This window comes from Salvia hispanica, chromosome 2 (assembly GCF_029641045.1).
Source record: "Salvia hispanica isolate PSC_SH4W2 chromosome 2, Shi_PSC_v1, whole genome shotgun sequence".
In the NCBI taxonomy this organism is placed as follows: Eukaryota; Viridiplantae; Streptophyta; class Magnoliopsida; order Lamiales; family Lamiaceae; genus Salvia; species Salvia hispanica.
In genome coordinates, this window is record NC_142693.1 from 8,503,404 (window position 1) to 8,518,464 (window position 15,061).

A 15,061-nucleotide genomic window follows, 5' to 3' on the forward strand; every position below is an offset into this window, starting at 1 on the left:
CTAAAATTATCGAAAAAAAAAAACAAGCCCATCTCAATGCCCTCTATCCCAAGATCTGATCATACTCCTCTTCGTGCTATCCTAAGGCAATTGAGTCATTTTATTGGCATAAATTTTATTCTCCCTCTTATTTACTCTTTTTTATATCGAATTTTTCATTTTCTCTCCTACTTTATTTTTTCTATTTTAACCTTTAAGCACTAATTTTTTAAATCTCGTGCTCAAAAGAAATGCTTCAACTACCTTAAGACAGAGCAAATAATCGAAAAAGCACAAAGATCTCAAATTGTCAAAATTTCAGAACTTAAAAGTAATGCAAAACGTAGCCAATGAGTGGAGACACTCTCTCTTGTCCATCAATTTAGACAGCATTCCAACAACATTGTGGTACAATTCAAAATGCCACCTTTTTCTTAACCCAAAATTCTCTCATTGTAGCTCAAGGATGTTTCTCATCCTTATCAATCAGTATATGAGTGACCGGAAACTCACTAAGGATGAATTTGTGATTTACACAAATAGAAATAGGAATAGTAACAACACTAGTTTTGGAAAACAAGAACGAACATGAAACGTGAATATATTTACACGATCCAGTGACTGAAAGGTAGCTAGATGGCGATGTACCAAAAAATGCTATGTTCTGAAATGATATGGTGGCATGCCGTTTAATGGATGGAGCTACGAGATCAGAATTGCCAATACCTGTCCCTAGGCATGATTTCCTAGCTTCAGCAATTATGCAAATAGAGATTGCATATTCCTCATCTGGAGTTTCATCACGAAAAGAACGCTCGAGAATATGTATTTCAATCCTACGCTAACCATACAGGTAATACAAGAGAATCCTGAAAAACAAGGAATAATTAGCACCAAGCAGCACCCATCTTGGCAGAATTCGATGACTTGTCAAGTGTTATATGAATGTGACGATATGTACAGGATTAACCCAAACCCAATAGAATGCTTCGTAACAAAACCCACACCAAGAAGAGGGATTTGTTTCCTTAAAAATTAGATGTGGTGAAAGAAATGGTAGAGTTATAAAAAAGGATGCTCACCTAATCCCATAATACAGCACAAAGAAAGAAATCACAAAATATCCTGCAAGTTTGCAGATTCTCTTATTTGATTTCTTTTCAAACACCTAGAGAAGATCATCAAAGCCAACTTCAGGAAAGCTAAACAGGAAAAGGAATGATTTATTAAGAGAAATAAAGAACTACAGGGATCTATTAAGTCTACCATTTTAAAACGATCCATTGTTCCTGACATAATTCCTCTTGATGCATCCATCGCATTGCCCTTATTAATTTAAAAAGGAAACCAAAACGATAAGAACAATTTTACAACTTGAAAGTGTTTAAAGTTTCCTCGTGCATCCACAGGCATACATACCATTTTATCTAGCATACGGTTGTGAGTCTCCACCTCCTCATGTATGTCCCCGGTCAACTGCCACAAGACAAGTGCCGGTAAGCGATAATAATTTTAACATACCCCACACAGGATAAACTCAAACATTCTGATTAACCCCATTCTGTTAATCTGAATTATTAGTGACACTTCTTTAGTTAGAGTTTATTAGCTTAAGAAACTTCTAGTAGCATACAGACATAACAACATTTTGGTTATGAATAAAATAGCTTATAATTTTCTTCCTGGGGTAGGTGAATCTTGTTGGCATTTCAGGGTTATCAAGCAAGTAAGTTCTGAACTGAGTTATCCCAGCTTATTAGGATTGGAATCTATATTCTTATTGTAGTGTAGATGGAACATACTACCCATTACTTGCTTACACAGCACTGAATTGTTTTAGTCCAGTCAATGAATTCTTCTATTTGTGTTTCACTCTGGATGTGGGAACTAAATTATTATCAATTTATCCTATGAAACTGAAGATTCATCAATACCAAATATGAGCTACAACTGCAGCCACCATTTGAGTCCATTGTATTTGTAAGAACTGATATGCCACAAAACCAATGGATGAATCAAATAAGAATTCCCATGTAAAACCACTGGTATAGTATAAAGCTGGATAACTTGGATCTTATTTCAACAGTTCAGCTCATTTTCAGCAGGCTACAATGGATTAATATTGGCTTGTCATAAGACAGACTGTGATTAGAATGCCATCAGAATGAAGATGGTGTCCGTCATCTTTTGAATTAGGTTCAATTGAACACACTGGGGTCAAAATGTGCATATTAGAATGACTTTTTTATACTACAACTATATCTAGCAGCTGACGGAAAATGTACCATAATGAAAATAATAAAACTATAGCACCAGTACCACCACAACTAAGTAACATACAGTGGCATACTAATAACAAGAGAAAGTTTTGTTGTTTAGGAAGGTGGTTCTCACACGTTTTAAAAAGCTAACTCTGTCATGCAAACTATCCATAGTTTGCTCATTGTTGTGATCATCCAAGCCACTTGAATATGATGAAGAGGCCCTGAGTCCACCCGCTTCAAGGGTGTCCATGTTATCAAAAAGGGCAGACCTCGAGCCTTTGTGATCCCTGTGCGAATATAACTTCATCATTATTCAACAGTAAATGTAACATATAAGTCAATTTTTTCATTAATATTCTAGCATGAGCATGTAAGACAAGCCCTCTCTTAACAATCATAAAGTGGCCTAAGTTCTTTTACCCCATTTCAAACAAAGATCCCATTGGATGGGATCTTTTCTCCAGATTAGATATGAAAGAAGAGAACAAGTAACTCTTGAGCCCATCCCTCACGCAGAAGCTAATCGATAATTATCCTATACGATGCTTACTGGAATCATATAAGTCACACGATTACCTTCCAAATTCAACTATGTTATCTGTGTTTGTTGTACTTATTTTAGCCTACCTCTTCCTACATAATTTCAGTTTCACATAAAACATGATTTACAACATGTATATGTACATATTAACTCATTCCTAAAACCCTAATCCAACCACTTACTTTTCTGTTTTATTCAGATTCAAAATGACTAGCAATAGCAAGCTTGGGAATCGCAGATAATTTTTGGCTTCAAATACTTAGCAACGGTGATCAAACAATCATGCATCGTTTAATGATTTGGAGATAGGAAGCGTCCACAACAAGGCTTCACTCTTTTCTGAGGGAAAAATTAAATAATCCCTAAATTCGCAATGCATCATGTGAGAACAAGTCCAACTACATTTCAATTCGTTCATTTTTCATTTGCTCCAATTTTCGGCACAAATGAAATCCAATGGCTTAAATAAATCTACAGATGAAAAGAATTCCAGATATTGATATGCAAAAACAACATTCAAAATAATTGATGCAGAAAATCACACTAACCTCCTGTAACTCATGATAACAGAATAGAATAACAGCAAATCAGGATGCGTGAAAGCGACGAATGAAGAAATTTAGCGGATTCTGCAGATCTACAGAAAGTTTTAGCAGTGAAATCGAAAATCCTCTGCTTTACATTCAGCTGCACATTCTAGAATATGTGTAGGGAGTATTTTTTTAATTTCTAAGTGTTTGCCAAAAAAGTATTTGGGCGCTACACATTTATGTTTAGTAGTACTACTAGTAATTCTTTGAGAAATTTGTTATTAATATTATAAATATTTTACCAAATTTTGGTATTTTTTAAGAATTATTAAATTAATTTAAAATATTATAAATTTTACATTCGTCTGTTATTTACTTATGTTTAGGGATGTTAATTCAACCCGAAACCCGTGGGCCGGCCCGAACAATTCGGTAATATGAGCGGGTTAGGGCTGTAATTTTATTACCCGAATACAAAACGGGTTAAACGGGTTGCGGGACGGCCCGATGGGTTGTGAGTTTTAATTATAAAATATTAAGTTTCAGGGATTTTTTTATATTTTTGAATCCTCAATCTTCGTTCTACACAATCATTAGTCTTATTCAATCTTCATTCTACACTTTTCCACTCGATCCCACAATATCAGCTTTCAAGTTCCATCTCAACTCATTATTGAACCGTTCCATCATCTGCCACTATTGTCTTACCACCACCAAAGCCAATCAAGACAAAATTAAGAACTAACCCATCAAAATCTTAATATATTTATCATTTTAATAATGATTCACATAAGATATGATTTTTAATTTTCATAAAGAATTAGTTACGAACAATGCCATAATAATGACACGAACACGAGCTTTAATTTATATTGTAGTTGACCGAGATGAAAGGCTTCTTTTCAAGTACTTATTGAAGAAAACTATGAAAATTTGAAGATTTTATATGGTTCTAAACTAAAAAAAAATATCTAAAATTTAAAATCATTTTATAGAAGAAAATTTTGATACAAGAGATTATTTTCGAAAGCTTTTAGGCCCGAATAGCCCGATGGGTTAGCCCAAAACCCGACAGATTAGGGTTAAGGTTGAAAATTTATGACCCGAAAAATCCATAACTCGAATGGCCCGTACCCAAATAGCCCGGCGACCCGAGTGGACTGGCCTGAATCCGAACGGGTTAGCCCGATTGACATCCCTACTTATGTTCATGACACATCATTACTATTGGCGACTAACTACGTGCCTTTTTAAGTAGTCTAAAATATCTTAAATATTTTAAGGTTGCCCACGTAGCATAATTTTTTTCCAAAAATATCTTATTCAAATCATGTTGAAAATAGCAAACAAATATAAAATTTATTATATATTTTAGATGAATTTTAAAATTTATGAAAAATAGTAGAATTTGGCTAAAGGTTACTCCCTCCGTCCCGCTTTAGAGTCTTGGTTGATCAATTTCGGACGTCCCGCTTTAAAAGTCCCGGTTGAGATATACTAATAAAAGATGCCTTCAAATAATTAGACCTGTTAAATCGGGTATCTGTGGATCCCTGATCCGAAAATTTCGGGTGCCCGATCCCGAATTTTTCAAAATCTAATACCCAACTAGAAAATAATTTCAGGTACCCGGATACCCGAGTCGGGTATCTAGCCTGATTTTGAATTTTTGTTTTATTATTTTTTTAAGAAAATTAACAACAAACTTTTAAAAATACAAACTTGTAATGCATCTATGTGGGACACGCTGAATCTGTTGCCGAAGGAAGTCCTTCCACAAGGCAACCCCGCAATGTGAATCATTTATGCATCTACATTTGGGCTTTGATGCAGAGGTGAGTTTTGCTTGATATCAATAAATTGTTAAGTACAAAACTTGCTTGTGAAAATGTGATCTATCATCTACCTTAATGTGCTGTTAATTGTTTTGGTTGTATACAATTGCGATGGCTGATTAGGGAATCAGCGACGACGTAGGGATCCATCACATAGTAGTGAATGAATGGGAGAGAGGAGTTGATGCCGATCAGAATGTTGTTCTTATCTCTATACCACAGCCATGGCATCAATATCAAACTTGACCTCAATCTGTTGGGTACCACAGGTGGGATTCCGTCAAGACGGAAACTTCCTTTAGATTTGTTGCCCCGAACACTCCCTTTCACCTTGAAGGACATTTGATCTCGACACTAGCCTCACCATCTGCGAAAAAAGTCTGGTGTTCGGAATGTTGCCATGGCAGTCGGAAGATTACCGACTGCCATCATATACTTAGGAAGATTACCTCCTTTCAGAGGCAAGACATTAACCACCTGCAATGGATGAAATACGTAAGAAACAGCCACAAATATTTACTAGGATCATTACAGCTATAGGCTATAGCTATTCTCTTCCATGGAAAATACTCGGCAAGAGTTCTAAAAGATGTAGCGCGCGTGTGATGTAGCACTCACAAACCCACATGACAAGACAAGGATGGATGTTGCATCATGCACAGTACAGTCATCACAAAATCCATGGAAAGCAGCCTCATTTAATTAGGTAAATAATAAGTTAATACCACAAGGCTGTCTAACATATAGGGTACTTCAAGTCTGATTCTGGCTAGTTGTGTCTTGAGATGATCAAGTGGGCAATACATGGTGTTAGAGCATCCGCAATGGTGCATAGGCCAGCCATTCTCTCCTCTGCCACGTCAGCAACACTAAAAAAACCACCTGCCACGTCAGATTTAGGCCAGCCATAGGCCAGGCGCAATAAAAACAATTCAAAATATACTACATTTACGGAATTAAAATTACGATTAAAATACGGAATTAAATTTAGACACGTGTACGGGAAAATTCATTAATTGCATTTAAAAAAGTTACATAGATTAAAAAAAAAGTACATGCATAATAAAGAAAAAAAACTATCGTCGTGCAGTCCTCCGTGCCCACAACTCTTCAATTATATCCTTTTGGAGTTGAATATGAGCATCCACTTGGCGCATGCTGGCAAATTCCTTGAGTCGGCCGGCTTCATCGAGGGGTACTGATGCACTTTTTATTTGCACTATAAATACCTGCAAGTATACAGAGTAGGTATAGTATAGCAAAAGGTTAGTACCGGGTATCGAACACGGGGAAGATGTACACAAAGTGTCTATCTTCTACTAGAACTCAATTACTATCTGGAGAAACAAGAATTTTTTTTTTGAAACTTTTTGAAAACAGTAAATATTAAAAACAGCAAACAACTAAATGCAAGCAAATCACGGAGAGAAAAGTATAGAGATAAGGGGAATTCCAGGGATGTGCTTTCGCTTTTATGGTTATACAAATTCCAAACTACAATACCCTAGCACAGTTAATACTTTGAAAGGACGAGTCACCTAGCTTATGCTCATGCGATACAAACGTTGATTACTAACATTAGGGTTGTCAATCCTAACACGTAACTCCAAAAAGCTCCTAAGACCCTTGAAAAGTCCTCACTCTCAATTAACAGTGCCGTTTTAAAGGAAGCTAACTGTAGTGTCTACTAAGTGGATCTAACTCGCTAGAACTCTGTCACAGTTATGAAGCAAGTTGTATTGAATCATACATAATTGTGTCACTCAATTATGAAGCATCATGATTAACTTAGGGAAGAAACAAAGTAAAAACAAAACGGATATTAAATAGAAAACGGAATTGTATAACCAAAGTTGCTACTAACACATCCCTAGAATCCTATGAGTTTAGTTACACATGACTGAATAAACTAAAAACATAGATTGAAGGGAAAACAATCTGAACATAAAACTAAAGCAAATAAAACCCGTAGGTTGAATCCTTGTCGTTCTTGATGTTCTTGAAATCCTTCTCCAACTCCTTGCACAATTGAAGTACTCTACCTTTTGATCTCTATGAATGTGTTCTTGTTGTGTGTCAAAAAACTCTTTTTTGATGAAGCTTGAGGTCCTATTTATAGGGGAAGATTATTCCTCATCATAGAAGGAAAAGATCTTCAAAATTTGGTAAATCTTGGAGCAAATCTAGGGCTGGTCGGATTCACCGCCTTTCTCCGGCGGGCCGCCGCACCTTGGCCGGCGGTCGCCGCGTTGGAGTCCAGAGACTCTGACCCTTCGGTGGCGGACCGCCACATGTCCTCCGGCGGTCGCCGGGCGAGACTCTTCTCCTAGCGTAAATTTCCGAGGCGGGCCGCCACATAGCTCTAACCGCCGGGCGCCGGCGGTCGCCGTACAACTTCGCGGCGGTCGCTGGTCACCGTCTGACTCCAGATTTCCAGACTATGCGTTTTTACTCCCCTTTTCGGCTCAAATATGCACATTTCTCACAAAACACGTCAAAATACCAAAATGTATAGAATATGCAAATAATGGACATGTAGAGTGATTTTGATAACAAAAACGGACCAAACAATGGCCTTAAAACAGTGCAAAATCCGGGCGTATCAGGTAACCCCTGTCGTACACTAGGGGTGACCGTTCCGTGGCTTGGACCGGCTTCATCGTCACTGACCCAACTAGTCAGTTGTACGCCTTCGTCTTCGACGATCATGTTGTGCAAGATAATGCAGGCGTACATTATCTCGGAAACGCATCCGACATCCCACAAACGCGTTGGGCCCTTGATTGCCGCCCATCGAGACTGGAGCACACCAAATGCGCACTCCACGTCCTTGCGCGCCGACTCCTGTCGTTGCGCAAAGTAGGCTTTCTTTTCATCACTTGTTTGTCGGATCGTCTTCACAAAGACCGGCCACCGAGGGTATATCCCATCCGCCAAGTAGTAGCCCATATCATGCCGGTTGCCGTTGGCCACGAATGAGACGGCTGGACCGACGCCCTGGCACTTCTCGTTGAAGAGGGGAGACGAGTTCAGGACGTTGAGGTCGTTGTTCGACCCGGCTACCCCAAAATACGCATGCCAGATCCACAGCCGGTAATCAGCTACGGCCTCGAGGATTATCGTGGGGTTCTTTGACTTGTAGCCGGTCGTGTAGGCCCCCTTCCAGGCAGTCGGACAGTTCTTCCACTCCCAATGCATACAGTCTATGCTGCCTAACATCCCGGGGAACCCATGCTTCTCCCCGTGCATCTGCATCAAATTCCGACAATCTTCGGGAGTAGGGCTTCGAAGGTACTGCTCACCGAAAATGCTGATCACGCCCCCACAGAACTCCTTCAGACATTTCAGGGCTGACGACTCACCGATGTGGAGGTACTCATCCCACATGTCTGCCGCGCCTCCGTAGGCCAACTGCCTGATTGCCGCCGTGCACTTTTGGATAGGGGTGTGGCCAGGTCTGCCAGCCGCATCGTGCCTGAAGCGGAAACACATATATTGACGCTCCAATGCCCTAACGATGCGCATAAACAACTCCCTGCGCATCCTGAAACGCCGCCGGAACATGTTGGCGGGAAACCGCGGGTTCTCTGAAAAGTAGTCGTCGTACAGCCACTGATGTGCAGCAGCGTGATCCCGATCAATCACTGCTCGGTGGTGGACAATTCGTGGAGGGCGAGGTATCGCCTGCTGTTCCACCATACGCATGTACCGCTCCATCCCGCGGTTCATGTAGGCCTCCATAGCCTCGTTCATCCTCCGTTCGTACTCCTCAGGATCCCCACCACTACCGCTACCGCTACCACCCGCGTGATCCATCGCTCGATGATGCTCTTGAACAGAAAGTTTGAGAGAGAGAAAACTCGTTAAAACAAGTGGTGCAAATGAAAATGAAACGAAAATCGCGTTTATATATGATTTTTAAAAAAAAAAAAAAAAAAAAAAAAAATCGAAAATCGGCGCTGGCCGATCGCTGGCCGATCGGGCCTCCACAATGGCGGCTAGCCGATCGTCTAGCGTTTCGGCCAGCGACGAGCGATCGGCGAGCCCACGCCGATCCGCTCACCGATTTTGCGCTGGCCGACTGCAATGGTTCGGCTAGCCGATCGGCCAGCGCGACGAATCGGCTAGCCGGTCGCTAGCCGACCATTGCGGATGCTCTTACATTTCACTAATCAAGTAATCATTATGGACCTATCTTTGAGAGACTATCTTATTTGCTCAATCTCTACATCAGACAAGTGTATCTTAACTTCAGAGATTAGAAAACTCTAGCTTCTGGATCCAGTAGTCAACTTTTAGAGGTATCAAGTCATATTTTGAAAACAATAGTAAACACTATGTATGGGAGATAGCTTTTAGATGTATCAGGGTTTCATAGGAGTAACTCTGAAATTCCAACCAATACTAGGTGATACTAAAAGATACTCGCTCCGTTCCTTGTTAATAGAGGCATTTCTTTTTTTTTCCCGAGTGTGTGAGTTGGCCAAATAGTAGTGAGGTTAACGTCTGAGGCCAAAGGTCTCAAGTTCGAGTCCTCCACGGCGCAGCTTTTAAATTTAAAGTATTGAATCATAAAAAAAAAATGGTCATTTCTTTTCAGCACGGAGTTTAAGAATAGAATAGTGTGTTAAATGGAAGAATTACTTTTTGTCAAAAATAGAAATGACTCAATTAACTTAGAATTTCCCAAAATAGAAAAATGGTTCTGTTAACATGGAACGGAAGGGTACATAACATCTCTAGTAAGCTTTTAGCAATGAAATGTCAGTAGTAAACAATAAGATGAAACCACACCTCCAATCCCCATCAATTTGTTGTACTTTTGGTGCCTCTCAAAGAGAGGGAAGAGGAATTGAGATCACAACATTTTGCAGATCAAAACTTGGAGCTTCATACTCTAAGTTCACATAGGTGTCATTGCCAGAAAAAGAAGGCCAGCAGCTAAGAAGTAGACCATTTACAAGATGGCATATCTTTTTAATGTCTCAATTGACCATTTACAAAATTAAGTAGTACTTTGGTTACATAGAAGAAAATCTTACTTGACAATGGCACAAGTGACTCATCTGCACTTTGCATTCTCCATTTCATTGAACTAACATCTTCTTAAGACCCAATATGCTTTCACCATTGTACAAATCTTTATTTATGTTGGGATGGGTCTTAAATATAACTCCAGGATTATCGCCTGTCTCGATCTGAATCAACATCAGAAAACAATACTCTCAAAAGCATTCAACATGAAAACGTCTTTTCAGATCGGGATACAAGTGAACAACAATCAGGGCAGTAACAATAACTGAGGTACCTGAACTTGGATGAATCCATCCTCCTGGTTAAGTATCTGGAGTGGTAACATTCCTTGCAGATCAAAGTTGTCAATACCACCGTCCCGTTTCAATGTTACATTAAGCTTTTCTTCAATACTTAATGTAACAGGCTCACTTGGCAGGGACTGACCAGCACTTGGTCTCACATCTTCAACCTTCAGCCTTGAGACTTTAGAGATTCCAAAAATTGGTTGGTTCTTTGTGTTTTCCCAAGCTTCATGCCAAAATCTTTTGACGGAGCTGTAGCAGAGGATGGCAGACGACCTAATCATTGTAACCCGAAAGAATTAATACAGCTTAAATTCAACAAATTTACCATTAAAACATTTTCAACTTTTACCAGTAACATAACTAACTAAACATTTTGTTAAAAGTATTACTGTATAATAACATAATCTTTCATATTTAATACTACTAGTACTATTTTTTTTAACTCAATATAAAAACTAATGACCAACTTGTATCAATAGTGACACACTGAACAAAATAACACTAACCAAGAAGATGAACTCAGAATATCATCTTCATAAAACTTGTTAGAGCATTCTGATGATACAGGTCAGTACTTCCAATACAGATTGCTGCAAATTTTTTTAGAGGGCAAACCTTTCTGCTTAGAGAAGGAGTCCCCTTCGGTGCTTAATCCAAAGCTAGAACCACCTCCAAAACCACCATTGCTGCTAGATATGCTAGTGTCACTGCCAAAGCCACTGTCGATTCTTCCAATACTTGATTGCGATGACATAAATCCTTCGTTGTCACCTCTATTCTTCTCAATCTATATAGAACATGTAATTAATTAATCGATCCATGGTATATGAAAAATGACAAACAGAAATTGAGCAACAATGAGCATTTTACCTTGCTTTTGTCAATCTCACTAGCCTTTATTTTCATGATATCCTTGGTTTCATTGATTTTACTTTCAGGACCAACTTGTGTAGTTTCTCTTCATGACTTTCCATTTCACATTACTGCTTTACATGTGCCGCTGTGACATTTTCCTTGTGTCCCAGTGAGATAACTTCATCAAATGCAAAAAGAATGTCAATATAATCCTAGCCTAAACTGCAACGTTTAGGAACAATCACTATTTGATTCCATGGTATATTTCTAATCCATACATTATAGTAATAGATTTGTGTCTTTGTAGATCAACTTGAAAGGTTGAATTGATAAAGGTGCCCTCTCAACTTAGTTACGTAGAAATATCTTATTTGTCAACTAAGAGTATATACTTTTAAATTTGTTGTTCAAGACTAAGTAATTTGTAATTTGTAATTTGTAATTTGTAAATAGGCTCGTTGTAGTTTTGTTGAAATTTACAAGTATATTTAAATTTATGGTTCAAGACTTCAAGTCTTTTGTAAATTTTGAATGATGTACGTTGTACTTGTAACATTGTTGAAATTTATGTCAATAAAATTGCAGTTGTCATCCTTATTATTTGGATTTAAATTTTGCAAATTTTATAGATAAATAAAGCCTAAAAGACAAAAAAAAAAAAAGAATTGCCGAACCGGACCAGAACTGACGGTTTCGAGCCATGAGCTGGAACCTTCAAAATCCATGGCGGGCCGGTTCAGGCTCAATGATTTTTGAACCGTGAACCATGAACACATCTACACTCAACCATATCTATTTTTAGTGATTCATCAATAATCACTTAACTGTCCAATTATATACTACTCCCTTCATCCCATACGAGTATGCATTGTTTCCTATAAGAGTCTAATTTTTTAAATTATTCTCTCTAACGAGGGGTAACCTATTTCTACTAATATTTTATTTACACATCTCTCTTACTTACTGGTTGTGCAGTAAAGCTCATGCCCAACCAAAATTGAATACTTGTGTGGAACGAAAGGAGTATTTTTCTTTATTTTATTTTTAAATAATACTCCATCTATCCACCATTTAAAGAGTCATTTTGCCTTTTATTTTAATTGTTCATGATTTATAGAACCATTTATTTTATTTCATTTTTAGTATGCGGACCCCACATTCATTCCCTAACATTTTAGTCTCACGGTCCATTATAAAACTAATAGTATTAAAAATGGGTCATACATTCCACTCACATTCTCTTTTTACTTTCATTCACAAAGTTAAACGTATTTCTTAAAATTTGTGCCGAGTCAAAATAGTTCTTAAATGTTGAATGAAGGGAGTAATTTCTATTTGTTTTAAATTATTTTTATCGTAAAATTAAAAACACAAAACATAACAAATTAAAAAATATAGACAAACAAATCGTAAAAGACAAAATCACACAATTGTGTACAAAATTAAGGATAAATAATTAACTGTACTAAAAAAATAGTAGTAAGAAATTGTAGTAAATAAAAATGGATTATTAATGAAGAAAAAAATTATGTAAAAATTTATAGAAAATTAAAATTTATGAATTTGAATATACTTAATTTTTTAATAATATATTAAAAATGAATGAATATTAAGAAAAATAATTAAGCATTAATAAAACTGTACCAAAACACAAAATTTCATTGGTGAATGTATAGAAGAAAGAAAGAGATTTGATCTACCAGAAGAGACCATTTTCCTATTTTTTAATTTTTTATTTATAAACTGACAGCGAACATGATAAACATAGTCCTATTCTCTTTTCTATTTTATGCACTATTCGACAAGAAGAGTGCATTAGACCGCCTTTCCCTTTTCGATTTTAATTTACCTTTACAAATCATTTTCGATTTTCTTATTCATAAATTAGAATTATAAAACGGGTAGGTCATCAATTTTTCAGCAAATTTTGCTCCCATCCAATTCCAATCACCTCTCATCCCTTTATCCTACGCACACCATGTGTACGTTAGAGAAGCGTGGAAGCATTTTCTTCCTCACGCTAACCGGCGCCTCCAAAAAGGACCAGGAGCACCGCCTCAACCCCACGCTCATCGCCGCCATCCGCGCGGCGCTATCCGAAGTCAGATCGCAAGCCGTCCCCGGATCGGCGCTCGTCACTCGAGCCGAAGGCCGATTCTTCTCCAACGGCTTCGACCTCCGCCACGCGCAGGCCGTCGCCGCCGCTTCCACCGCCGCCGATGCGGCGGCGGCGGAGGTCATCAACATGGTGAATCTGTTCCGCGGCGTCGTCTCCGACCTCCTCACCCTCCCTATGCCGACCGTCGCCGCCGTGACCGGGCACGCGGCGGCGGCGGGGCTGATCCTCGCGATTAGCCACGATTACGTCGTGATGACGAAATCGAGAGCGGTGCTGTACCTGAGCGAGCTCGACATCGGCATGAGCCTGCCGGATTACTTCACGGCTCTGATCAAGGGCAAAGTAGGCTCCAGCGCTGCGCGGCGGGAGCTGGCGCTCCGCGCGGCGAAGATCGGCGCCGATGCGGCGGTGCGGATGGGGATCGTCGATGCGGCGTACGATTCCGCGGAGGAGGTGGCGGCTGCGGCGGTGCAGACGGCGGAGGAATTGGGGAAGAAGGAGTGGAGCGGCGAAGCGTACGCGGAGATTAGGAAGTCTCTGTATCCAGATGTTTGCGGTTTGTTAGGATTGGAAGAGAAGACGGTGTTCCCATCTAAGCTTTGACAAGGTAAACAATACTAGTAATAAGAATTTGGTGAAATCAAATTGTTGATTATTAACTTAATCACCAGAATTATAGTATTGATGATTGATTCATTTAGAATCGACTGATTCTGGAGTTGGATTTGAATACGGTATACTGGATTATGATTTACGTTTTGGAGTTGTTTCTGCACTTTTGTGTTTTCAAAGCGTTGTTTTTGGACTATGGTACGCAATTCAATACGAATATACTCTTAATTCCTATTTTGCCCATGCTGACTTTGAAAACTTAAATACGGTGGGGCTAGATAGATATCTTTTCTTTGATCCATATCTTTTTGAATTAATATACACGCTACTACTCCTTTAATTCTTTCGATTTATCCTACGCGACAATCCCATACCAAACTAAATAATTCAATCGTTATCACATCCCTTAATAAGTTAATTATGCCCACCATCCTAATCCACATTAACATTAAATTGTGTGACTATATACTCACCATCTTAATCCAAAACATGTAGCACTTCGTAGTAATAATAGTACTAGTTGACTTATTGAACTGTTTAAATTTCTAAATATAATTTGCTATACTAATTGATTACTCCTTCCGTCTCAGTTTAAGAGTCACATTTAAAATCTTTCATTATGCCCACCATCCTAATCCACATTAACATTAAATTGTGTGACTATATACTCACCATCTTAATCCAAAACATGTAGCACTTCGTAGTAATAATAGTACTAGTTGACTTATTGAACTGTTTAAATTTCTAAATATAATTTGCTATACTAATTGATTACTCCTTCCGTCTCAGTTTAAGAGTCACATTTAAAATCTTTCATATTTGGATATAATTTTATCCCATTATTCATCAAAATTACACTCAAATGTCATTATCTACATAAAAATCCAAAAAATATCATTATCACTAACTCACTTAATTTATTACACATTTCACTGTCTCACTTAATTTATTACACACTCCACCAATTTCTTTTGTGTCATAACCAATTTCCTAAAACTCCGTCCC

The 15,061-nt window shown here is 38.4% G+C and overlaps 2 protein-coding genes and 1 pseudogene across 3 annotated transcripts; 1 reads left to right on the plus strand and 2 right to left on the minus strand.

Annotated features, from left to right (window-relative positions):
• Nucleotides 1-382: 382 nt before the first annotated feature.
• On the minus strand, nt 383-3,526 carry LOC125199876 (bet1-like SNARE 1-2). Of its 2 annotated transcripts, XM_048097738.2 has the most exons (6): nt 3,333-3,526; nt 2,374-2,530; nt 1,399-1,455; nt 1,246-1,305; nt 1,062-1,147; nt 383-848 (listed from the first exon to the last, which is right to left on the minus strand). In XM_048097738.2, the coding sequence occupies exons 1-6, from the start codon at nt 3,344-3,346 to the stop codon at nt 821-823; spliced, it is 402 nt and encodes a 133-aa protein (XP_047953695.1). In that variant the 5' UTR covers nt 3,347-3,526; the 3' UTR covers nt 383-820. The 2 variants fall into 2 exon arrangements, with proteins under 2 accessions (XP_047953695.1, XP_088920395.1); XM_089064269.1 differs by lacking the exon at nt 3,333-3,526 and having other exon boundaries at nt 2,374-2,550.
• A 6,362-nt stretch (nt 3,527-9,888) lies between these two features.
• Nucleotides 9,889-12,101, minus strand: LOC125186222 (coatomer subunit delta-like; annotated as a pseudogene).
• Nucleotides 12,102-13,180: 1,079 nt separating this feature from the next.
• Nucleotides 13,181-14,198, plus strand: LOC125200563 (enoyl-CoA delta isomerase 2, peroxisomal-like). Its single transcript, XM_048098216.2, has one exon. It carries the CDS (start codon nt 13,304-13,306, stop codon nt 14,045-14,047), a length of 744 nt encoding a protein of 247 aa, XP_047954173.1. The 5' UTR covers nt 13,181-13,303; the 3' UTR covers nt 14,048-14,198.
• Nucleotides 14,199-15,061: the final 863 nt, after the last annotated feature.